Source organism: Tachysurus fulvidraco, chromosome 11 (assembly GCF_022655615.1).
Source record: "Tachysurus fulvidraco isolate hzauxx_2018 chromosome 11, HZAU_PFXX_2.0, whole genome shotgun sequence".
Classification (NCBI taxonomy): domain Eukaryota; kingdom Metazoa; phylum Chordata; class Actinopteri; order Siluriformes; family Bagridae; genus Tachysurus; species Tachysurus fulvidraco.
Window position 1 is genome coordinate 23,978,816 of NC_062528.1, and position 26,109 is coordinate 24,004,924.

General features: G+C 44.4%; 2 protein-coding genes across 4 annotated transcripts in view; both read left to right on the forward strand.

The window, feature by feature from the left end:
- Positions 1-74: 74 nt before the first annotated feature.
- Positions 75-11,868, forward strand: ndc1 (NDC1 transmembrane nucleoporin). 2 transcript variants are annotated; one of them, XM_027156688.2, is made up of 18 exons: positions 75-213; positions 1,020-1,140; positions 1,552-1,653; positions 1,770-1,944; positions 2,203-2,332; positions 2,839-2,947; positions 3,032-3,083; positions 4,092-4,224; positions 4,399-4,491; positions 4,584-4,665; positions 5,467-5,631; positions 5,828-6,088; positions 6,192-6,301; positions 7,426-7,476; positions 8,612-8,675; positions 9,496-9,596; positions 10,598-10,758; positions 11,474-11,868. In XM_027156688.2, the coding sequence occupies exons 1-18, from the start codon at positions 175-177 to the stop codon at positions 11,535-11,537; spliced, it is 2,013 nt and encodes a 670-aa protein (XP_027012489.2). In that variant the 5' UTR covers positions 75-174; the 3' UTR covers positions 11,538-11,868. The 2 variants fall into 2 exon arrangements, with proteins under 2 accessions (XP_027012489.2, XP_027012491.2); XM_027156690.2 differs by lacking the exon at positions 7,426-7,476.
- Positions 11,869-16,741: 4,873 nt separating this feature from the next.
- Positions 16,742-26,109, forward strand: part of ca8 (carbonic anhydrase VIII) — a 17,163-nt gene continuing 7,795 nt past the window's right edge. The window contains exons 1-4 of one of the 2 annotated variants that reach the window (XM_047820585.1): positions 16,742-16,916; positions 17,083-17,208; positions 22,046-22,237; positions 22,371-22,495. In XM_047820585.1, coding sequence (XP_047676541.1) covers positions 16,787-16,916; positions 17,083-17,208; positions 22,046-22,237; positions 22,371-22,495 — 573 coding nt within the window. In that variant the 5' untranslated portion in view covers positions 16,742-16,786. The other variant, XM_047820586.1, reaches the window with a different exon arrangement.

Consider the following 26,109-nt stretch of genomic DNA (forward strand, 5'->3'; position numbering starts at 1 on the left):
GCGGGGTTGTTTTTTTGTCAGGCAATATTTTAAATGCCTTCCTGTTGGGGTCCTTCCGGGTCCTTCGAATGTGTGGCGCGGACCGTCGCGCGTTCACGCTTTAAAACACACACAGATGTAATGTGATGTTTGTGATAAAAACTTTCAGTTTATTTTGATGTCTTTGTTGTGAAAATGTTTTCCTTCAGTCAGAGCTGCTGGTTTATACGGAAGGTAAGGATGCTGTTCAGCTGTAATGGGAATAAAGATCAGAAGTAATCCTTAAAGTCATTAAACATCACGTTATTGCACGTTATTACACGTTATTACACGTTATTGCACGTTATTACACGTTATTACAGACACACTGAGGGATTGTAAAGGTTTCACTTGTGATTTGTTGAGTCTGTACGAGTTAAAGTTAAAATTCTCAGCTTGAAAAGTGTTTATGATTGTTCTGTGTTTAAAGATAATGATGTGAATATTATTATTATTGTTGTTGTTGTTGTTGTTAGTAGTAATGTATAATTATTGTTTATTATTATTAATAACTATTATTATTATTATTTTATTATTGTTGTTATTATTATAAAATATACACGTGTGTGTGTGTGTGTGTGTGTGTGTCTGTGTGTGTGTGTGTCTGTGTGTGTGTGTGTCTGTGTGTGTGTGTGTCTGTGTGTGTGTGTGTCTGTGTGTGTGTGTCTGTGTGTGTGTGTCTGTTTGTGTGTGTGTCTGTTTGTGTGTGTGTGTCTGTTTGTGTGTGTGTGTCTGTTTGTGTGTGTGTGTGTGTTTGTGTGTCTGTTTGTGTGTGTCTGTTTGTGTGTCTATTTGTGTGTGTCTGTGTGTGTGTGTGTTTGTCTGTGTCTGTTTGTGTGTGTCTGTTTGTTTGTTTGTGTGTGTGTGTGTCTGTTTGTGTGTGTCTGTTTGTGTGTGTCTGTTTGTTTGTGTGTGTGTGTGTGTGTGTGTCTGTGTCTGTGTTTGTGTGTGTGTGTGTGTGTGTGTGTGTGTGTGTGTGTGTGTGTGTGTGTGTGTGTTAGGTGGTGAGATGGAGAGCTGTAGCCAGTATAGGCTGGTCAGTGCTGCTTCTGCCTCCCATCACCTGTGTGCTCATCATGTTCATCAGACTCAATGTGTTTCACCCCACAAACTGGCTTTCAGGTACACACACACATACACATACACACACACACACACACACACACACACACACACATATACACACACACACACACAGGATCTCAGGTACACACACATACTCACGTACACAAACACAGGATCTCAGGTATACACACGTACACACACACACATACACACACACACACACACAGGATCTCAGGTATGCACACATTACACAAAGTATGCTGTTTTGTCTGTCTAAATAGTTAGATTTGTGTCTGAAGCAAAGCAGATTTACATGGACGTATTTTATGCATCGGGGATTTCTAAAGAGTTCTAAGTGAAATATTTACATCGGGAGTTTTTACTTCATTTATTTGCGTTCAGGACATTTTTCACGTCTGTGTGTGTGTGTGTGTGTGTGTGTGTGTGTGTGTTGCTCCCTGTGTACAGGATGTTTGGGTTTGCTGACAGAGGCCAGTACACTGTTCTCCATGTTCCTGCTCTGTGCAGCCGTTATTCTCATCGCCTTCTTTAACCTGCAGTATTACACGGGTCAGAGCTCCTTCCTACACACACACCACACGTCGTCATCATCATCTTCATCATACACAGCAGGAGGTGATCAGATTGGTAAGAATCATTTGTTTTTCTTTTCTTTTCTTCTCCAGTCATTCCCTCCATCCCTTGTTCCCGTGTGGCTCTGCTGGCTGAAGTGCTTCACCCTCGTCAGTGTGTTCACTCACTAGTGCACTGCGCAGTCGGGATGCTGGTGATGTGGTGTGTGTGTGTCATGGCTGGAGGACGCTATCACACACTCCACATTTATCGCACTCACAGTGAGAGGTAACCATTCACACTCACACACTCATACACTCACTCACACACTCATACACTCACTCACACACTCACACACTCATACACTCATACACACACTCACTCACACACTCATACACTCACTCACTCACTCACACACACACACACTCTCACACTCATACACACACTCACTCACACACACACACACTCACACACTCACTCACTGCATTACACACCTGTCTGATTTACGCACCTGTCTGTCGTCCCCCCACACACACACACACACAGTGGCGGTGTTGTCGTTTGCCTGAACGAGTATCACGTGTTCATGCTGCTGGCCGGAGCGTTCATGGGATACTCTCACAGTTTACTGGGCGTCGTCCAAAACATCCACTACGTCTCCTTTCACATTATCCAGGTGAGTGTTCTAATAATATTTAATCACCTGCTTTTTATTCTCGTCTTGTTTCGTCTCCTCACCTTCCCTGGATGTGTCCCTGATTGGTCAGGAGGAATCAAAAACATATTAACAGTAACAAAAGTATTTCACGTCCGAGCACGAAGAGCGCGAGTGTACAGAGAACGTGCGAGAGCTCTTCATCCGCGTGAGCGCTGAGACGTCGAGTGAGACGATTTAAACGTCTTCTGTGTCTCCTCTGTGTTCTGGTGTCTGCTCTCAGTTACACTGTCTGTGTTCACACACACACACACACACACACACGGTCTAAATAAATTCATTTACAAAAAGGTTGTAAAAATATTATTATATATTAAACGAATTGTCTTTTTTTCCCTCTTTAAAATCTGCATCATGTTAAAGTGGGCGGGGCCTCAAGGATGTCTGTGGGTAGTCGTTAAACACAGCTAAAGATGGTGTGTGTGTGTGTGTGTGTGTGTGTGTGTGTGTGTGTGTGTGTGTTGCAGCAATATAAGTACATGCGCTTTAAAAGCTCTGTCTGGTGGCTGGTGAAGTGCAGCGCTGTTCAGTCTTTATATTCAGTTAGGAATTACATCATTCTCTACTTCCTGTTTGGTAAGTAACTAGCAAAAAACTTTTTTTTCCATTTGTAACTTTTGGTAATTTTTTTTAAAATTATTATTATTTTGAATCTTCTAGGACGCATCCCGAGGACGTGGATCGCCAACACACTGAATGTTCATGTGGACAGGTTTGTTATCGAGCTCCATGTTTTCATGTGTAACTGTTGTGTCCAGTGTTTAACGTGTAATAAATGTCGTATATCAGGGTTGCAAAGGGGCGGAAAGTTTCCGGTCCCACCCCTGTATCGGTAGCTCCGCCCACACATACATACGTAACCCGGGCGGCTAACAGAAAGAAACGTGTCTTTATTATAGCTGAAGGGAAGAACAATACGATTGTAGATAAACAAACAAGCAAAAATGCCACACAAGCATAATGATGTAAAGGACAAAGGCATATATTAGTTCTGTGTAACAAAGCAAAACCAACGTTACTCACCTATCGAGAAGGAAAAAAGTGCCTCGGCGTCTTAAGTAAAGTCGGCCACATATTCACAGGTCGGAGTTTCCCGAGTCGATAACTCCTGAGCTAAACGCTGTTACTACACAAAACGCGGTTGTAGCTGCCTCTCTACATTACTACGATAGAAAAGAGGTGTTATTTGTGTAGTAACAGCGTTTAGCTCAGGAGTTATTGACTCGGGAAACTCCAACCTGTGAATATGTGGCCAACTTCCTGCTCCTTCAGTTCTCTCCAGCGCTGGAAAGCTGATCCTATATTAACACGTCCTACTTCTTGTCCTTATCGTAAGTCTTTCTTCTCTTTCTTTCTTTGTTTTTATCCTCCATGTCAATGTTACAACTGCTTTCTGCTGATGTCACACATGCGCATCGACCACTCTCTCCGCCCATATCGACAAGCCCTGCCCCTTTCTGCTCATTGGCTACGCGTTTTTGTTTTTGTTTAATTACTAATTTTTCTGAAGCATTTCTCAAAAGTCGAGACCCTAACTTTAATTCCCATGGAAAGTTTCCAGCCTTGAAAACTGTCCAGTTTTCTCCCCACACAGCACTATAGTCAGATAAGTGCACTAGCTACGTTCTTCTTCCTAACATATCTTTATAAGAAGACGACGGCAGGTGAAGCCGAAGCAGTGGTTTTGTGTTCATTTACTACTCTTTCTGTTCTCTTCCAGCTCTGTGCGCTCTCTGGACTCGTTTGCAGGACTGTGTGACGTGTCGTTGTTCTATCAGCTGTGGATCAGTGGAACGTTCCTGCTGCTCACCTGGTACCTGAGCGTGCTGCTCTTCAGGATCTACATCACTGAGGTACACCATAGAGATCTGCTTCATTAACACACTGCAGGACAGAAGTGTCTCGAGTTAGTCTGATGCTAATCCCTTTATTTTAAACGTCCTATTAGATGTTTAGATCACCTTGGTCCAGGAGTCTTTCTGTTTATTCATGAGGAAGTTAGGTTTATTTTTTTTCCTGCTGTGTAGCCGTACAGTTTTCTGGTGCAGTCGTCGTTCTCTGAGGACACAGAAGAATGTCTCCCTAAAGTCCTGACTGAACAGAATGTCTTGGTCATGAAGGTACACGACGTCATTAAAGCTCCCACCTCATGACTTTCTTTAAAAAGATAATCTGAGGTATTTAATTTGTTGTTGTGTGTTTGTGGTGTTAGTTTCTGGCGTTGCAGGATTTGGCGTTGCTTTCCCAGCATTCCCCTTCACGCAGACAGGAAGTCTTCAGCCTCAGTCAGCCAGGTAATGCTGCTTCCTTCCCTCAGAGTCGAGCCCTAAAAGCTAATATGCTAACTGTGTACACGTTTATGTGACACACGTTATTATTAACCAACACTCCTGAGGTAAATGTTACTGTTTTAATTGTTTCCGTGGTTACTGTGTGTGTACAGTGTGTATAATAGTCTTGATGTGCTAGTCAAATTCTTCTCCTCATTTAGTAGCTAGCTTGTGAGCTAGTGACTTTTTACAGTTTTATCATTGCATGTGTCTGCGTGCCTCTGTGTGTCTGCGTGCCTCTGTGTGTGTCTGCGTGCGTGCCTCTGTGTGTGTCTGCGTGCGTGCCTCTGTGTGTGTCTGCGTGCGTGCCTCTGTGTGTGTCTGCGTGCGTGCCTCTGTGTGTGTCTGCGTGCGTGCCTCTGTGTGTGTCTGCGTGCCTCTGTGTGTGTCTGCGTGCCTCTGTGTGTGTCTGCGTGCCTCTGTGTGTGTCTGCGTGCCTCTGTGTGTGTGTCTGCGTGCCTCTGTGTGTGTGTCTGCGTGCCTCTGTGTGTGTCTGCGTGCCTCTGTGTGTGTGTCTGCGTGCCTCTGTGTGTGTGTCTGCGTGCCTCTGTGTGTGTGTCTGCGTGCCTCTGTGTGTGTGTCTGCGTGCCTCTGTGTGTGTGTCTGCGTGCCTCTGTGTGTGTGTCTGCGTGCCTCTGTGTGTGTGTCTGCGTGCCTCTGTGTGTGTGTCTGCGTGCCTCTGTGTGTCTGCGTGCCTCTGTGTGTGTGTGTGCCTCTGTGTGTGTCTGTGTGTGTCGGGGTGTCTGTGTGTGTGTGTGTGTGTAGGTGGTCATCCTCACAATTGGAACGCTATCAGTAAGGAGTGTGTCTCGTTGCTGAGTGAATTAACACAGCGTCTCATCGCGCATCACGATGCCGTGGCGTCTAACGGCAGAGCGAAACCTTCATCTGAGAGAAATGACACCAGATCGAGCTCCTCATCCTGCTCGGGTAACACACGTGCTCATACACACACACACACACACGCACACACACACACACACACGCACACACACACACACACACACATACACAGACGCACACCCTCACATACACACACTCCTTCACATGTCCTGCAGTAATGTAGTTTTTGGTCATGACACTAAATAATAATAATAACAATAATAACGTATTATGTTCTCTGTAGTGACGTCAGGGACCGAGGATCTTTCCGACTCTCCTCGCCGCAGCGCTCTGATTCGGACTCCTGGCTCTGTGTTTGGTTCTGCAGTGAAGGGTGTGGCCTCGCCCCTGACCGCACCGTTCACACCTGACCTGACAGCACCGTTCTCCAGCCCCGCCCTCAGACCCCTGCTCAGCCCACAGGTGGTCCACAGACCCTGGTTGGGCTCGGTCCAGAGTCCTCACGTCACCCGGAGGAACCCCAAACTGTGGAGCACGTCCACCGGTGAGACATCATGCCATCTCTGGAAACACCCCTAACTTTAAAAGGGTTGCAGCTGTTGGTCAATTTGACAGTGACGTCTATAACACATGATCTTTTATGTCAGAATCGCAGACCAATGGGAACCAACCGCCGTCTCCTGATCCCTCCCCCAAACCAGCAGGCGAACACAAACCCAGCTTTCTGTCTCAGTGGCTACAGAACAGGAAGGAACAGGTGCTGAGAAAACAAACACACACACACACACACACACACAAACCTCTCTTTAACACAGTCACCAAATTCTGCAGTAAAAGTGAGTATATTTGAAAGCAGGAGAACTTCTGGTGCTCTGTGTGACACACCAGAGATGTGGGCGGGACTAAACTCTGGTCTCAGAGCTGAACATGTGATAGAAAGTGAATTCTATTGGCTCTAAAGCTAACCTTCAAAAACCTGATCTCAGAGCTAACTGAAGTTAAAGCTAACCTAGCGAGTGATGCTAACCTAGCGAGTGATGCTAACCTAGTGAACTTAGCTACAGTTTAACTGGAACACTTTGATGCTATGCTGATTTTTATTTGTTTGTTTTGCATCTTAGGTGGAGTCTTGGACTCTACTCATTAGAATATTAGGCCACACCTTCTAGGATAGTCTTGGACTCTACTCATTAGAATATTAGGCCACACCTTCTAGGATAGCCTTGGACTCTACTCATTAGAATATTAGGCCACACCCACTAGGATAGTCTTGGACTCTACTCATTAGAATATTAGGCCACACCTTCTAGGATAGCTTTGGAATCTACTCATTAGAATATTAGGCCCCACCCACTAGGATAGTCTTGGACTCTACTCATTAGAATATTAGGCCACACCCACTAGGATAGTCTTGGACTCTACTCATTAGAATATTAGGCCCCACCCACTAGGATAGTCTTGGACTCTACTCATTAGAATATTAGGCCACACCCACTAGGATAGTCTTGGACTCTACTCATTAGAATATCAGGCCCCACCCACTAGGATAGTCTTGGACTCTACTCATTAGAATATCAGGCCCCACCCACTAGGATAGTCTGAGATCATTAATCCAGCTACTGTTACATTTTATATATATATATATATATATATATATATATATATATATATATATATATAATGTAACAGTAGCTGTATACAATTTATATTATATATAATATAAATTGTTATATATAATATAAATTGTTTATTGCTGGAGGTTTAACAGAACAGCGAAGCTAATATTTGTCGAATATTTAAATATTAAATAAATAAATATTAAATATTGTGTTAACAGTTTAATCAGTGTTGTTTTTTCCTGCTGTAAAATGTTGTGCTCAGGTGAAAGGTTTCTTGGCAAAGCGAGTGCTGGTTGTGTATTTATTTAATAAGGTAAGGAGGTCACGTATGTGCAGAAATACATCAGCATGCTGCATGTGTTACCAGGTGACAGGGGATTAACCTTTAACCTTCTCACTAACCTTTAACAGTGACAAACTGACAGGCGAGTGTTCGTGTGTACATCAATGACGCGGAGCAGCGATTTACTTAATTTGTGTTTAACAAGCGAGTTTTAAACACTTTCTCTTACAAAATAATGCTGCACAGACCACGCCCACAATTGATTAGAGTTAGTCTGTGCTAATCGGTCCTCATGGTAACTGAAACGCCTCACACTGGTCTTGTTGCATCCTGAATTCAGAAGGAATTCTAGGCTAGCTCGGGCATTAGCTTCGTAATATGACTGCTAGCTGAATCACAGATGAAATGAGTTCTCAGACTAACAGAGCGCTTTAGTGATCGGACCACGTGGTGACGTACTTATAGTGTTCTAACTGATCATCAACACAAACCTCCACGTCATGTGTAACTACGTCCTTTAGTCTCGACTCGTACAGTCGTGTGTATAGGGGACAGAAACCAATCATAATAACTGACAGGTAAATAAATAAATAATGAAACACTGATGGATTAAAGTTTACTGTATATTAATGACTAATATAAGTCATGTGATTTTGAAGATCGATGAAGTCGAAGATTATATATATATTATTCTCTCTCTATATCTCTGTTTTTTTTTTGTTTTGTTTTGTTTTTTTTTGGCATGCGTTCTTCTCTTCATAGATTAAATCTCCCCGATGATGCATGGTGTGTGTTTTCTTTCTGTTTTAATGATCTACAATCATCTATGATTTATTTCTTGCCCCACAGTCACGTTTCCAACAGCAGGGTGTGTTAAAGGTGCGGTCTGTAATAAGAGATGTCATAGGAAGTCATTAGGCTGATGTTTTGTACCTGGATAGAGTTTTAATTAAAGCTGTTTGACGTAGTTCTGGTTCTGAATCCAGACTTGATCTCAGCAGGCATCAGAATCAGATGACACTGAAAATTACAAACTGCTCCTTTAATTCATTTGTGTCTTACAGAACTTCTCATCTTCACTCTAATATTTAAAGTGTTGATTATTTGGTACTTATTCATGTTTTCTTCAGATGAAACCCATTTAGTCTGTTTTTGTGTTAAACAGCTGCCCGAGGCGTCGAGTCGAGCCCTGTTCGCTGATAGCCAGGCGCACATCTGGGCTCTGGAAGGTGAGAAGATACTCAGTCATTTAAACACATGTGCTGCCCTCTAGTGCTGGGGTTCAGCTGCGGGGTGGGTCGAGTTTAAACCCTGTTCAAAAACAGTGAAGAGCAGAAAATATAATAGAAATAGAATTAGAATTAAAACATTTACATGGAAAAAAATTTGATTTTTTTTTTTCAAAAAGACAAAAACTAAAACAAATTTAAAAAAATATATATATCTAAATAAAAATATAACACTACTAAATTGTATAATAAATGAATATTAATATTTATTAAAATTATTAATAATAAATTAAAAAAATATTTTAAAAAAATTAAAAAATAAATATTGAATTTTATTTCCTATAGAACGGAGGCATACGGTGACCAAAAAAAAATATTTAAAATTAGTAAAATAAAGAAAATTAAAATGTAACCATTGTGTTTATTTTTTTCTGTAGTCTGTCAGAATGCAGAATTTCTTTCAAAACTTACACAAAGCTTTGACAGAAATACAGTTCAGTAACTAAAAATTCAAATACAAGCTGAAACGAAAGCAACATTTTGTGACGGAACTCATGACAAAATCTCCAAAAAAAGAAAATAAAAATAAAAAGCAGACTGGAATGTTAAACTCTCCGGTGATTTGTTTGTGAGTGAACACCAGCGCCATCTGCTGCTTATTTCAGTTCTACTGCCAATTGTCCTTATTAATTGTGCTTTAATTAGCAGTGGGCGGGGCTTAGACCACAGAGTAGAACTGATTTAAAATGATTTAATCTTTATTATTGTAAGTGTAATAATGAAATGGTTATCTGTGATCATGTTTGTAATCATTTTACAGGATTGTCTCATCTGGTAGCTGCTTCATATTCTGAGGATAAATACGGAGTGGTCCAGACTACATTACCCAGCATCCTCAGCAACATGCTGTCTCTACAGGAGGTGAGGGAGGGAGGGAGAGGAATGGGGGGAGGGAAGAGAGATAAAGAGGGGGGGGAGGAAGAGAGATGGGGAGGGAGGGAGAGAGAGAGACAGGGATGGGGAGGGAGGGGAGAGAGACAGGGATGGGGAGGGAGGTGAGAGAGAGATACAGGGATGGGGAGGGAGGGGAGAGAGGGTTGGGGAGGGAGGTGAGAGAGAGATACAGGGATGGGGAGAGAGACAGGGATGTGGAGGGAGGGGAGAGAGACTGGGATGTGGAGGGAGGGGAGAGAGACAGGGATGTGGAGGGAGGGGAGAGAGGGGATGGGGAGGGGGGGAGAGAGGGGATGGGGAGGGGGGAGGGGAGAGAGAGATACAGGGATGGGGAGGGAGGGGAGAGAGGGTGGGGGCGGGAGGTGCGAGAGATATACAGGGATGGGGAGAGAGACAGGGATGTGGAGGGAGGGGAGAGAGAGAGAGACAGCGATGGGGAGGGAGGGGAGAGAGGGTTGGGGTTGGGGAGGGTGGGGAGAGAGAGAGACAGGGATGGGGAGGGAGGGGAGAGAGAGAGAGAGACAGGGATGGGGCGGGGGGGGAGAGAGAGAGAGAGACAGGGATGGGGAGGGAGGGGAGAGAGAGAGACAGGGATGGGGAGGGGAGGGAGAGACAGGGATGGGGAGGGGAGGGAGAGACAGGGATGGGGAGGGGAGAGAGAGACAGGGATGGGGAGGGGAGAGAGAGACAGGGATGGTGAGGGGAGGGACAAAGACAGGAAAGGGGAGGGGAGAGACAGGGACTGAGGGGGGATGAGGGTTGATGAAAGGTGGGAGAGAGACAGGCAGGGAAGAGCAAAGAGGGATAGTGGGGGAGAGAGAGGGAGGGGTATTGATGGAGGGGGGCAGGGGGAGGGAAGAACAAAGGGGGGATGGAGGGATGGACATTTTTATAATTTTTACAGATAATATTTCTATCTTCAGCTGGTTGTGTTTTTTGGTGTCTACATGAACATGTTGGTGTTGCAGGCTGTGGACCGTCACTTTAAACTGCCTCATGCCTCGAGTAAACCAGGGAAGACGTCGTACAGTTTGGGCGACTCGACGTATAAAACTTTGCGCTTTGCTCTGAGAGCAACTCTGAAAACCGCCATCTACAGAATCACCACCACCTTCAAAGAGCACTTACAGTAAACACAACACCTTACTCATTCCCACAGCACTGGGGCGGAGTCTAATAACCGACATGTTTTATTACGGCATCACCGTGAACTCCTTGTTAATGTCATGTGGGCGGGGCTAATCCAGGAATATGCGTATTCATGTACTGTAGATGATGTCACTGGTCACATGGCAACAGACAAAAAGCTAAGTTACCTAAGCAGCTGATCTAGTGCATGCAAGTCTAGCGAACAAAAGCTAGCAAAGTGAGTGAAACTAAGTAAGAACAAAAAAAAAAACCTGACGAGTTTAACATGCTAAACTGGTGCACAAGCGCCAACACGGTGCACAAGCGCCAACACGGTGCACAAGCGCCAACACGGTGCACAAGCGCCAACACGGTGCACAAGCGCCAACACGGTGCACAAGCGCCAACACGGTGCACAAGCGCCAACACAGCCTAGTGAATAAAAGCTCAACGTAACCTAGCGAGATAAAACTAGCCTACGTATAAGTATGAAGCATGAAGTGTAACTGTAAATCCGTCTCTGGTTTAATTTCCTGAGTCTCAGAGACCTGTCAGTGAAGCTGCTCATTAGAATATTAGGCCACGCCCACCGAGACAAAAGCCTTACTGTTGATTTAGTGTTTAATGTAAATATTTATCTATTTTTTTTTTTTTTTTTTTTTTTTGCTCAGATGAGTGTAAAGTAATGAAGTGACCGATTGACTTCCTGTGTTCAGGTCTGTCAGTATTCCAGCAGAGCAGCAGAAGAGACTTCAGCAGTTCCTGGAGTATAAGGAGTAGAAGTTTCTCCTCACTGTGAACGCTGCTCACTCGGACGTTCACGCACAAGCCGGACGCATTTCCACAGAATTGTTGTTTGTCTTCGTCCTTCTTCCGTCTTCACTCTGTTCCGACTGTGTCTGAGGTGGTGATGGTGATGATGATGATGATGGTGATGATGATGGATGAGGATCACATTTATTAAACTTTGGTTTGCTGGCTTTATTTGAAAAAAAAAAAAAAAGAATTCAATAAACTTTGCTGCTTTGTTTTTCTCCTCTTTTTGTTCAGCCTTTTTTAATGAACTGTTCTGTGAAAAGTCATCAAATATTAAAATAAGTTTCCAACAAAATTTATTGTTCATTTTTCTTTGTTCAGCATTTTATTATCATTTTTTTCTTTCTTTTCATGTCTAAATCTTCTGTTTTCTTTCTTTCCTCCCTCGTTGTTTGTAATGTCCACTAGAGGGCAGCACTGCTGTTATTTCATTTTGAGTCATTTCTCTAATAAGCCAGTGGGAGGCGCTGTGTCACATCTGTGTATTTGTTTCTTTTTTAATTATTTGATTACTTGCAATTTTTTTTTTACTTTTTATCTATATTGTCCACTTACCTTCTATCTGTCTTTGTTTTCCTCAGCCGTTTAGAAATCTTTGCTTTCTTGATTTTTTTTGTCTTTATTGTTTTGGTGTTTTAGTGGTCAGAGGGTGTGGTCAGAGGGCGTGGTCAGAGCATTATTAAACACATCTTTTGATCTCACTTTATTCATGAAATGTAGGACAAAGTTTAATGAACTGAAGTTGCTGATTTCAGTTCAGTGATTTCAGTTCATCTCACACACACAAACACACACACTCCTACCTGACTGTTACACACACAAACACACACACACACACACACACACCTGACTGTTACACACGCACTCACCCCACCTGACTGTTACACAAACACACACACTTACCTCACCTGACTGTTACACACAAACACACACACACACACACTCTCCCCACCTGACTGTTACACAAACACACACACTTACCTCACCTGACTGTTACACACAAACACACACACACTCTCCCCACCTGACTGTTACACAAACACACACACTTACCTCACCTGACTGTTACACAAACACACACCTCACCTGACTGTTACACACACACAAACACACACCTCACCTGACTGTTACACACACACAAACACACACCTCACCTGACTGTTACACACACACAAACACACACCTCACCTGACTGTTACACACACAAACACACACCTCACCTGACTATTACAAACACATACACTTCACCTAACTGTTACACACACAAACACACTCACCTCACATAACTGTTACACACAAACACCCGACTTTCTTGGCATCTCTGGGAGGGGTGCTGGAAAGTGCTCCAACCAGGGACTCCGTTGTTCTGCTGGGGGAGTTCAACGCTCAGATGGGCAGCGACAGTGACCCCTGGAGGGGCGTGATTGGGAGGAACGCCCAACCACCACCACCCCCCCCCCCATCCCGACCGGAACCCGAGTGGTGTTCTGTTATTGGACTTTTGTGCAAGTCACAGTTTGACCATAATGTAGACCATGTTCAAGCATAAGGGTGTCCATCAATACACGTGGCACCAGGGCACCCCAGGTCAGAGGTCGATGATAGACTTTGTGGTTGTTTTATCTGACCTCTGGCTGTATGTCTTGGACACTCAGGTAAAGAGAGGGGCGGAGCTGTCAACTGATCACCACCTGGTGGTGAGTTGGATCTGATGGCGGGGGAGGAAGTTGGACAGACTTGGCAGACCCAAACGTACTGTGAGGGTCCGCTGGGAATGTTTGGCAGAGTCTTAGGTCAAAGAGATCTTTAACTCCCACTTCCAGCAGAGCTTCAACCAGACCCCAAGGGAGGTTGGAGACATTGAGTCTGAGTGGACCATGTTCTCCACCTCCATTGTCAACGCAGCCGCTAGGCTCTGTGGTCTTTGGTGCTCCTGTCGTGGTGGCAATACCCGAACCCAGTGGTGGACCCCGGAAGTAAGGGATGCCGGCAAGCTGAAGAAGGAGTCCTATTGAGCCTGGTTGGCTTGCGGGACTCCGGAGGCAGCCGATAGGTACCGTAAGTATAAGCGAGCTTCAGCCTGGGTGGTTGCGGAGGCAAAAACTCGGGTGTGGGAGGAGTTCGGTGAGGCCATGGAGAAGGACTATTGGTCAGAAATTCTGGCAAACCGCTTCAGGAGGGAGAAGCAGTGCCCTGCCCACACTGTTTACAGTGGGAGTGGGAATCTGCTGACTTCAACTGGGGACATCCTCGGACGGTGGAAGGAGTACTTTGAGGTTCTCCGCAACCCCACCGACATGTCTTCCACTGAGGAAGCAGAGGCCGAGGGCTCAGTTGTGCACTCGCCGATCCCCCAAGCTGAGGTCACTGAGGTAGTGAGATCCGTCCTGAGTACCTCAAGTCTCTGGATGTTTTGAGGGCTGTCTTAGTTGACACGCCTCTGCAACATCGCGTGGCGGCTGGGGACAGTGCCTCTGTACTGGAAGACTGGGGTGGTGGTCCCTCTGTTTAAGAAGGGGGACCAGAGGTTGTGTTCCAACTACAGGGGGATCACACTCCTCAGCCTCCCCAGAAAAGTCTATACCAGGGTCGTGGAGAAGAGAATTCGGCCGATAGTCGAACCTCGGATTCAGGAGGAACAATGCGGGTTTCGTCCTGGTCGTGGAACACTGGACCATTTCTATACCCTCACCAGGTTGCTGGAGGGTTCATGGGAGTTTGCCCAAGCAGTCCACATGTGCTCTGTGGATCTGGAGAAATCATTTGACCGTGTCCCTCGTGGTGACCTGTGGGGAGTGCTCTGGGAGTATAGGGTCTGGGGCCCTCTGCTAAGGGCTGTCCGGTCCCTATACTGTATGACCGGAGCAGGAGTTTGGTTCGCATTGCCGGCATTAAGTCAGACTTGTTCCCAGTGCATGTTTGACTCCAGCATTACTGTCCTTTGTCGCCGGTCCTGTTCATTATTTATATGGACAGGATTTCTAGGCACAGTTGGGGGCCGGAGGGAGTCTGGTTTGGGGACCACAGTATTTCGTCTCTGCTTTTTGCAGATGATGTTGTACTGTTGGCTTTCTCTAATCAGGACCTTCAGCATGCACTGGGACAGTTTGCAGCCGGGTGTGAAGCGGCAGGGATGAGAATGAACACCTCCAAATCTGAGGCCATGGTTCTCAGCCAGAAAAGGGTGGCTTGTCCCCTTCAGGTTGGTGGAGAGCTCCTGCTTCAAGTGGAGGAGTTTAAGTATCTTGGGGTCTTTTTCACGAATGAGGGAAGGACGGAGCGGGAGATCGACAGGCGGATGGGTGTATCCTCTGCTGTGATGTGGTCGATATACCGATCTGTTGTGGTGAGAAAGAGCTGAGCTGCAAGGTGAAGCTCTCTATTTACCAGTCGATCTACGTTCCTACACTCACCTATGGCCATGAGCTTTGGGTCATGACCGAAAGGACGAGATCCCGGACACAGGCGGCCGAAATGAGTTTTGTAGGGTGGCTGGGCGCTCCCTTAGAGATAGGGTGAGGAGCTCGGTCACTCGGGAGGAGCTCAGAGTAGAGCCACTGCTCCTCCACATCGAGACGAGTCAGCTGAGGTGGCTCGGGCATCTGTTCCGGATGCCTGCTGGATGTCCTGGGGAGATGTTCTGGGCATGTCCAACTGGGAGGAAGCCCTGGGGAAGACCTAGGACACGCTGGAGGGACTATGTCTCTCGGCTGGCCTGGGAACACCTCGGTAGTCCCCCGGAAGAGCTGGAGGAAGTGTCTGGGGAGAGGGAAGTCTGGGCGTCCCTGCTTAGACTGCTGCCCCCGCAACCCGGCCTCGGATAAGCGGTAGAAGATGGATGAATGGACAAACACACACACACTCACCTCACCTAACTGTTACACACACACAAGCGCACACACACCTCACCTGACTGTTACACACTCACCTCACCTAACTGTTACACACACACACACACACACACACACATATTTCACCTGACTGTTCCACACACTCACCTCACCTAACTGTTACACACAAACACACACTCACCTCACCTAACTGTTACACACACACAAGCACACACACTCACCTCACCTAACTGTTACACACACACACACACACACACACACACCCCCTTACCTGACTGTTACACGCAATGATAGCCCCACCGCTCTCCCACTTTTCTGATAACCATGAATAATACACAGGTTACCAAATTGATCATTTGTGTGTGTGTGTGTGTGTGTGTGTCTGTGTGTGTGTTTGTGTGTGTGTGTCTGTGTGTGTTTGTGTGTGTATGCTCTGTTTTCAGGGTGCAGTTGGTTTTCTGCCAGCTTCTCTCTAACTAAACTTATTATCTACCTCACTTCTTGTCTGTCTGCATTTCAAACCCTGACCCAGATTGAGACAGAGGTGTGTGTTTGTGTGTGTGTGTGTGTGTGCATATGTGTGTGCATATGTGTGTTTGCGTGTGCGTGTTTGTGTGTATGTATGTGTGTGTGTATGAGAGAGAGAAATGACTTTGAATATAAAGAACACAGATGACTCAGTGGGAGTGTACAGTACACACAAACACACAAACACACACACACAAACACACAAACACACACACACACACACACAGTGATTGTGACGGAGACAGAAATCTTCTCGTTCATGCTGTAAAAACCCCTTTACAGGGCCAACACCATTGTTCTTTTCTTTTCTTTTTTCTGTTCCACTTTGTTTTTATTGCAGTGAAACAATCATTTTCTGTTTTAAAATCTCTCTCACACACACTCACGCTCTCTCTCTCTCACGCTCTCTCTCTCTCACGCTCTCTCTCTCTTCTTTTCTCTCTGTTCCTGGCTCTCAGTCTTTATCTTCCTTTTTTTGTGTTTCTCTTTCTTACTTTATTGCTTTTTTAGAATTGTTTTCTTTGTAAGCTTTTCTTTTTTATTTAAACTCTCCTCTATCTTTACTCCCCCATAACCTCACCCATTTCCCGTGTGTGTGTGTGTGTGTGTGTGTGTGTGTGTGTGTGTGTGTGTGTGTGTGTGTGTGTGTGTGTGTGTGCACGCTCGTGTTTGGACTCTTAACCAGTTTGTGCTGCTTAGCTTTTTGTAACATGCTGCTACAGAGTCACCTCCTACAGCCAATCAGAATAAGGGAGTGTGTGTGTGTGTGTGTGTGTGTGTGTGTGTGTGTGTGTGTGTGTGTGTGTGTGTGTGTGTGTGTGTGTGTGTGTGTGAATGAGAGTGTGTGTGAGTGTGATAGTCACTTTGCTCTGCTTCAGCTGGGAAAAGGAGTTTAGAAACCAGTGTACGTCATGGAGCAGAGAGAGGAGGTCATTCTGCAGCCTTGATTTACCTGAAAGAGGAGGTGCGTGTGTGTGTGTGTGTGTGTGTGTGTGTGTGTGTGTGTGTGTGTGTGTGTGTGTGTGTGTGTAAAGGAGTGACAGAAGGAAGAAGTGACTGAAAGGTCTCGGGCTTTCTCTTGGTCAAGTTTTCTGGGGATTTTATTTTCTTCTTGGTTTTATGGCTCCAAGGTGAAAAGACACACACGATTTGGAACACAGCCAGAGGAAGGAGAGACATCGGTATGACGGACCCTGTGATGGAGGAGTGTGATTCTGTACCTGGGAATGAAGAGCTGGACTGGGGCTACGAGGAAGGTAAAGAAGTGAGCGACAGATCTGTTAGCTCCCAGTGAAATAGGAGAGTGAACTCTGAACACACACCTTATTGTGGTTAGAAAGTCACTGAGCTTCTGCTGAACACAATGAGCTCTTATTGTGTGTGTGTGTGGAGGGAGGGGGGGGGGTTTATAATGTGGGATAATGTGCATACAAAGTATTTCTTTAAAGAGAAAGATTGTATAAAGAAAGAAATGAGAGAAGAAAATCTCTCTCTCTCTCTCTCTCTCTCTCTCTCTCTCTCTCTCATCCTTTTCTTTCTTTTTCCTCTTAAAAACATAATGGAATTTGAACATGTCACTGCCCGCTAATTCTGATAAGCTGTTGTTTCCATAGAAAACAGAATATTTCTCTAAGGAGAAGTGTGTGTATGATGTGCCGAAGGAGTCTCCAGTGTGAGAAGGTGTGTGTGTGTGTGTGTGTGTGTGTGTGTGTGTGTGTGTGTGTGTGTGTGTGTGTGTGTGTGTGTGTGTGTGTGTGTGTGTATGATGTGCCGAAGGAGTCTCCAGTGTGAGAAGGTGTGTGTGTGTGTGTGTGTGTGTGTGTGTGTGTGTGTGTATGATGTGGTAAAGGAGTCTCCAGTGTGAGAAGCTGTATGTTAGTGTAAATACATCCCAGCGTTTGAGGAAAAATCGAGACGAAGGACACCAGACATTAATGTCCTCTATAACGAGGACGACTCAGTCAGAGGCTCTTCTGATTTCTAAAATAACACACACTCGTTTGGTCACAGATGCCTGAGAAGAACTCGAGGTGCTACAGGTCTGTAATGAGAGACTAGGGTATGTTTCATCTAGGGAGTGTGAGAAGGTCCCCTACATAGGCAGCCTACTCACACATTCAATCCATAACCACATTACATATGAAAGCCTGCAGAATAAAACATGACTAAAGACACTTTACACAAACACACTGTGGTGGGAAATAAATCACCACCACTCAGGGGGTCATGAGCTCACAGGAAATGAAAGTGGTGCAACCTGAGACCAAGTGGAGTTCACACACACACACACACACACACACACACACACACACACACACACACACACACACACACACACACACACACACACACACATCTCCTCACACTGGAGACTCCTTCATCACATCACATCATATACTGTACACACACACACACATCTCCTCACACTGGAGACTCCTTCATCACATCATATACTGTACACACACACACACACATCTCCTCACACACACACACACATCTCCTCACACTGGAGACTCCTTCATCACATCATATACTGTACACACACACACACACACACACACACACACACACACACACACACACACATCTCCTCACACTGGAGACTCCTTCACCACTTCACACACATTGTTTAGTGTCTCTGTGTATGATCTGTATGAGAAGGTATCAGAGTCGGTACATTAATATAAACCTGAGCTACAGTCAGAGCTGCTGTTAGAGAGAATGAATCAACACCTGCTGACCAATCAGGACTCAGGACTCAGGTCTTGGTTGTAACTGACAGCAATGATGTCAGCAGCAGTGTATGGAGAAGGTTTCGGTGTGTGTTCGTACTGCATCTCCTCAATCAGACTGAAATAAGAAGTGCAAGTTGCTGAAATCTGTGCTGCTCATCGCTCAGCTTTATTTCTGCATCGTGGTCTGTCTGGATCTGTGTGCAGGAGTCTGAGGAACCAGGAAATCTTCTGTAAGACACAGATTCAGCCCTAAATAACGAAATGAAATGTTTCTACATTAACAAGCTGAATAGAAAGAGCAGGAAAGTGGAGGAGATGTGAGATTTTCCTGCATCCTGGAGAACCTGAGCTGCTGCTTCTTTAGTTCTGTAGTAACATCAGATGGACACTATGGATTTAATCTATAAACTACTCCATGATCTAAACCTCTAATGGATTGTGGACATTTCTGTAATGTGTCTCTGCTCCATTAGTGAGAGCAAATTTGTTTGTTTGTTTGTTTGTTTATTTATTTATTTAATAATAATACTAATCCTACTACTATCACTACTAATACTACTAGTACGAGTATTAATACTCATTATTACTACTAACATGTCTAACATTACTAGTAATAATTAAGTGTAATTACTGTAACACACTTCTGTTCTGTAATTAAAACATCACAGGAAATAAAATACTCAAAAATTAACATTAACAGTAATGTTTATATTCTGCACTAAAAACAGAAAATAAACTCAAACATATAAACAGTTCATTACGTTTTCAGCATTAGGGTGCCAAAACTTTAGCACAGAGGCCACAGTCGTGCTGGAGATGTTTCGCTTGTGTGGTAAAAGAGGGACGAATAAATAAATTGATAGGTAAATTGGTAGAATTGATAGTTGTTGCTAACTTTAGCATGGATTTCTGAAGCTCCGCCCCTTTCTGACATGGGCGAGAATGTGAAGGAGTCCAGCTATTTGTTTTGTTACTGTCTCTGTGAGGATCGCCGTAGTAACTCAGATATGCTAATGCTAATGCTAATGCTACAAGCTCCAGTGTTCCACACAGATGTTGAATACATGAGGATTGTTTTGTTTTGGTTTGTGACACAAAATACTGTTTATTTCTTACAACGAAGGTTTTAATATATAAATATATATAAATTCCTAACTCTTTCCTTCAATCCTACCCTCTTCACCCCCCTCACTCTTCCCCTCACTCTTCCCCTCACTCCACCCATCACTCCTCCCTTCACTTCTCCCCTCACTCTTCTGCCCTCTCCTCCCCTCATTCCTCCCATCACTCCTCCCTTCACCCCACCCATCACCACTCCCTTCACTCCTCCCCTCACTCTGCACTTCACTCCTCCCATCACTCCTCCCCTCCCTTCTCCCCTCACACCTCTGCTCACTCCTCCCCTCCCTCTGCACTTCACTCTTCCCCTCACTCTTACCCTGACTCCACCCCTCACTCTGCACCACACTCCTTCCTTCACTTCTCCCCTCACTCCTCTGCTCACTCCACCCCTCACTCCACCCCTCACTCCACCCCTCACTCCTCCCCTCACTCTCTCTTTCATGGTAAGTTTTTTGGATGTTCTCAACGCAGCCGGATTGACCGATAACGAAGCTCCGCCTCCTGCTTCTGAAACTCGGTCAGTAAATTTACAGAAATAGAGTGAGGTTAAAGAGAGGAATAAAAGCAGCACAGCAGAAATGAGAGCATCACCTGGTGACATCCCCTGGAGGAGTGTTTCATTCTTACAGGAACGTCAACATTAATAGCGATGGGACTCTGGAGCTCCAAGGATCTTTATTTAGCTTCTTCATTAAAGACACGGAGAAGAAAAGAAAGCCATCGTTCTGTGCTGATGTGAATCCAGTTCATGTAGCTGACAGAAGGACATCAAAATCTTTCTTTTTAATTGGGTTATTGGGGTTATTGCCAGCCCGTGACTCGAACCCACAACCTTAGGGTTAGAAGTCAATCTGCCTAACCATTAGGCCACAACTTCCCCCATTTTGTGTGAGACGAGCCGTTATTTATTGTGGTTGCACGCTGGATTAAACCGATCAGGATTGTTGATACGCAAAATATGCAAATAAGCAGAAGGTTACAGCAGAGTTTTGGACTGTACAAAGTGAAACATCAGATTCTGAAGATCCAGGATTCTGTGATAACCCTGGGGAAAGTGTGAAACCTCTGACCACATAAACCTGGGTTCTGTAACTGGGGGTTGCTAGGACCCAGGAAAATCTTTCACCTGTCTCTTCACTTGCTGTGTAGATAGTAAATATCTGAGTGTCACATGGCTCTGTATCTGATGAGTGATGAATCAGATCTCAGCTCTCACAAGCCAGTGGAGCCGACCTCGTTCTCTGCTCTGTGGCCTTCAACCACATGCTTTGTTTTCGTCTCTGAAGGTCGTTCGTGGGTTTGAGGCTTGTGAGGCCTTTTTCACTGCAGCTCTGAGGAGGACATATTTTCATCTTTTCTTTTACTGGAGCTTCATCTGGGGAGTGTGGTCTGAGAGTGGGGGGGGGGGGGTCTGATTTAGTGTTGGGGGAAAAAGAGCAAAGTGGAAATAAAATAAGTAAGTAAGAAGAAAGAAAAAGAAATTCAAACATGTAAATAAGAAAGAAAGAAAGAAAGAAAGAAAGAAAGAAAGAAAAGAAGAAGTGAATTAAAGATAAATGCAGCAGGCTTAAAAAAGACTGAAAGAAAAGAGAAAGACAGAATGTGAGAAAAAATGAAGGAGGGTAATGAAGTAAAAAAGTAAAGGAAAAATGTACAGGATGCAAGAAGGAACGATATAAAAACAATATATAACAAAGGAAAGGAAAAAAGAGAGGATGTATGACCAAGAAAACAGTTTGAAACAGAAAAAGAATAAAAATTGTGAAAGAGACCAAAAAATAGGGAAAGAGAGAAAGTAGTTTTGTCTTGTAGAGTTAAATACTGTGTTCTGGTTGGTCAGGATGTGATGATTAATTCTCTAAAACTGCAGTCTGTTTGTTTATTATGTATTAAAGTCTAATGTGTTGTGTTGTGGGGTTTATATTAATGTGTTGTGTTGTGGGGTTTATATTAATGTGTTGTGTTGTGGGGTTTATATTAATGTGTTGTGTTGTTGTGTAGAGTGGGGTTTATATTAATGTGTTGTGTTGTTGTGTTGTTGTGTAGGTGTAGAGTGGGGTTTATATTAATGTGTTGTGTTGTGTTGTTGTGTAGGTGTAGAGTGGGGTTTATATTAATGTGTTGTGTTGTTGTGTAGGTGTAGAGTGGGGTTTATATTAATGTGTTGTGTTGTTGTGTAGGTGTAGAGTGGGGTTTATATTAATGTGTTGTGTTGTTGTGTTGTGTTGTTGTGTAGGTGTAGAGTGGGGTCTGTTGTTCCCCGAGGCGAACGGAGAGAACCAGTCTCCCATTAACCTGAACTCCAGAGAGGCTCTTTATGACCCCCGACTGCTGGAGGTGGGTTTAATGCCCAACTATGTGGTGTGTCGAGACTGTGAGGTCATCAACGATGGACACACGGTCAGGATCATGCTGAAGTCTAAATCAGGTAACAATAACAACATGACACACACCAGCAGTGACGGATAGAAACAGAGTAAAAATCTGCTGTCTGATTTGATTAAAAGAAGCAGAGATTTGAGTGGCGTTTGTCCTCCGTCTCTCCCTCGTTCCCTCTGCAGTGGTGACTGGAGGCCCGCTGCCCAGTGACCACGAGTTTGAGCTGCATGAAGTTCGCTTCCACTGGGGCAAGGAGAACCAGAGGGGATCTGAACACACTGTTAACTTCAAGGCCTTTCCTATGGAGGTCAGTTCCACACACACACACACACACACACACACACACACACACACACACACACACACATATATATATATATATGAGAGAGAGAGAGAGAGAGAGAGATTTTCATTCATTAATTTTCTACTGCTTTTAACTTGCAGTATGGAAAATGACAGTAGATAGATAGACAGACTGAGGTGAGCAATGTGCAGATTGAAGATGTTCTCAGTGAGCAGGAGGTTGTGAGATTTAAATCACTGAAACTGCAACTGGATTCAGTGTGATGTTTTTCTGATGCTGCGCTCAGTAAATCTTCACTGCTCCATTAGCTGCAGTTTCCAGGAAACATTATCATTAATTAGGGCTTTTATTTCTGTCTCTGAAGAAATCTGTGCTGTTTCTCCTCCTGACTGAGCGCTAATGACTCCTCTGTAAACAATTAGCATCTTTCACATAAGCATTCGGTGTTGGTGCTAAATTCAGACTATGTAAAAATGTTAATCAGGTGTTAGCTGTGTAGCTAGCATGAAGTAGCATGAAGATTCCATTCAAATCCTAATATCATGACTTCATATGGAAAATGACAAGCTGGCCAATTCTGAGCTATTTAGCATGCTAGCTAGCTAACAGGCCAAAAACACAGCAAAGTAAAAAACAGTCAAACCTGAACACCACGCTAAGCATATATTTACCAACCAGTAACATAGCTAACATTAGCATGTAGCAGAAGAATATTAACATATTATTTAACCAGCAGCAGCACATTAGCTAATAAGCAACACTTAGTTAGTAAACTAGCTGGTTAGTGTAATAAATGAACCAGGAATGAACCAGATAAACACTAGCTAGCTGTGATTCAGCCATTTAACATTTAACAGGCAGATTAGCCAGTTAGCATGCTATAGCAGGTTGGTCGATTAACTGGTTAGCACGCTTGGTAGCTAGTAAAGCAACAAAGTTTAATAAATAATAATTTAAAAAAGCAGATACGATTTAAAAAGCAGTAACATTGCTACGGTTAGCATCTAGAAGAGGAACAGGGGCAAGTTTATTAGTAAAGTGTAAAATAAAATGGAATAACACTGTTTATACAAGGAAAAGTCTGTAAATATCTCAGGAGACTCTAAACCATGTGTGTGTGTGTGTGTGTGTGTGTGTGTGTGTGTGTGTGTGTGTGTGTGTGTGTGTGTGTGTGTGTTTATTTTGTACTGTTTGACGTGTCGTATTTAAACACCTGTGACACTGAACATGACACACAGACAATACTGAGAGCTCTTTAAATAATACAGAGAGCTAAAACATAAAGCCCTGAGTGTACTGTACACACACACACACACACACACACACACACACACACACACACACACACACGTCCTCCACACCTGCCACTTTACACACACACCTGACAGCAGCTCAGTTTACCTCAAATTCTAATCCTGATATTTTATTAGTCAGACACACATACACGGTACGACATGCAATAAAAATAGTTAATAAGTAGAGAATAAAAGAATAAAATAAAGGAATAATAATAAGGTATGAAGTACAGAGGTAGTGTTAGGGTGCTTTCACTCCTACAGTTCGGTTCATTTGGTCCGGACCAAAAGCAAAAAAATGACCCATTGTAGCTTTTTATCAGTTTTGGTTCCTTTTCACACCACACTGATCGTTCTGTTCCGCACCAGTTGAAACGAACCAACATGCAGTCATGTGATAACATCCACATCACTCATTGGCCACACGTCTTTGAGCGTATTTCCTAAACCGCTTCTCGATCGGTCAGAATAAACGTGCGGGAAATTGCAACGAAACACCGGAAGTAAACAAAAAGAGGAGAATACAGCGTACAGTACACCATAGAGAGACGACCGCGTGCTGCGATTATGTTCGTGGTTGTAATCTATTACATCGCTCGTATACAGCATTCTATGCAAAGTCTTCATTTTCAGAATGAAGCGCGGATGCGGCTTGAAACTATCATTTTAATGCACTGCAAACGGTGAAGACGCATCGCGAGACACTTCAGGAGGCGGCGAGCATTACTTTTGTGAAACCGTGACATGCTAATCTTCCGAAAATATTGCCAACGTCCCGCTACGGCAGCTGGTTTAGTCCAAAATGCGCAATACTTTTTGCAGTCAGGTCTATTCGATCTCGGACCGTGTTCTCACCACAAACGAACCGTACCAGAGTTCGTTTGAAAGCGTACCGAGACCACCTCTTCAAGGAGGTCTCGGTACACTCGTTCGGTCCGCTTTCGGTGAGCACCAGAGTTCGATCGCTGCGTTCTCACCTGCCCAAACGAACCGCACCACATGAGCGATCGAACTCTGGTACGATTCAACCGAACTAAACAAGGCAGGTGTGAAAGCAGCCTTAGAGTAGTGCAGTGATGTGTGTGAACAAGCTAATATATTTAATGTTACAGGGATTCTGCCTGTGGTAGTGAGACTTGTGGCAGTCCTGAAAAGTCCAGAGAGAGTCCAGGCTCTTCGTTTTCTCCTGGTTGAGGCCCGAATGGCTTGTGGGAAGAAGCTCCTCCTCATTCTTTCTGTGTTCACCTTCACAGAGCAGAAGCTCCTCCCCGAAAGCAACAAAGAAAAGAGTCCATTGTTCAGATGGCTGAGGTCTCACTGTCTTCCTGGCTTTGGTCCAGCACTGCTTGTTGTATATAGACTCCAGGTCTTGGAGCTCAGTGTGGATGATACACTCAGATGATCTCACCAGCCTCTGGAGAGCTCCTCTGCCCTGTCAGGATGCTCTTACATTAATAGTGCAGGTGTAGAATGTATTTAGCACCCAAGAGGTCAGTTTAAAGACCTTTAAGCTTCTGAGATGGTAGAGAAGCTGCCAGGGCTTCCTGACCATGGTGTTGATGTGATAGGACCATTACAGGTCCTGCATGATATGAACACCTACTGTCCACTCTCTCCACTGGGCTCCTCTTGATCACCAGAGGTTAAATCTCCTCTCCTGCTTCATGCTGAAGTCCTTTGTCTTGCTCACATTCTCCTGGCACCAAGTCTCAGCTTTTTAATCTTCTCTAGGTAGGCCCTCTCATCGTTGTTGGAAATCAGGCCCACCACATCTGTGTGGTCAGTGGTCAGAAGTGACGTTCCCCCGTATGTGTACTGTGAGTACAGCAGGGACTCAGGACACAACCCTGGGGGTCTCCAGTGCTGAAGGTGATGGAGGATGAGACATGTTTGCTCACCTGTACTGTTTGTGCTTAGTTCATCAGGACTTTTTTAACAATACTCATTTTTTAATGGTACCCTTTGATACATGTTTCCATAGCGACAGCTCGTTCACAAGGACGTGTACAGCTCACGCTCCATTGATAACAAACACGTTTCGATGTTCTTCTAGTAAGAATACTGTATGTTTATTTGTGTATGATGTGGTGAAGGAGTGTCCAGTGTCAGAGTTGTGACCAGTTAGAGGTGAAGCTGGAATTTCAGGACAGAGGAGTTTATGCTTTGTGGTTTCTATGGAAACTAACAATGAAAAGTTGTGTGTTTTTTGTCTTTTTAATGTAAAGAGAGGGAATAAAGAGGCTGCTGAGAGAACAAGTGTTTGTAGCTGCTACAGTGGAAGTGACTCATTATACAGAACATTAGACTAATTATAAACAGGTA

Excerpts from the sequence above, each read along its gene's own strand:
- ndc1 (XM_027156688.2), top strand. The coding sequence starts at position 175 with ATGTTTTCCTTCAGTCAGAGCTGCTGGTTTATACGGAAG. Across the intron at positions 1,654-1,769 it reads TAACCTGCAGTATTACACGG|TCATTCCCTCCATCCCTTGT; the intron begins GTCAGAGCTCCT and ends TTTCTTCTCCAG. Across the intron at positions 9,597-10,597 it reads ACATGCTGTCTCTACAGGAG|GCTGTGGACCGTCACTTTAA; the intron begins GTGAGGGAGGGA and ends TTGGTGTTGCAG.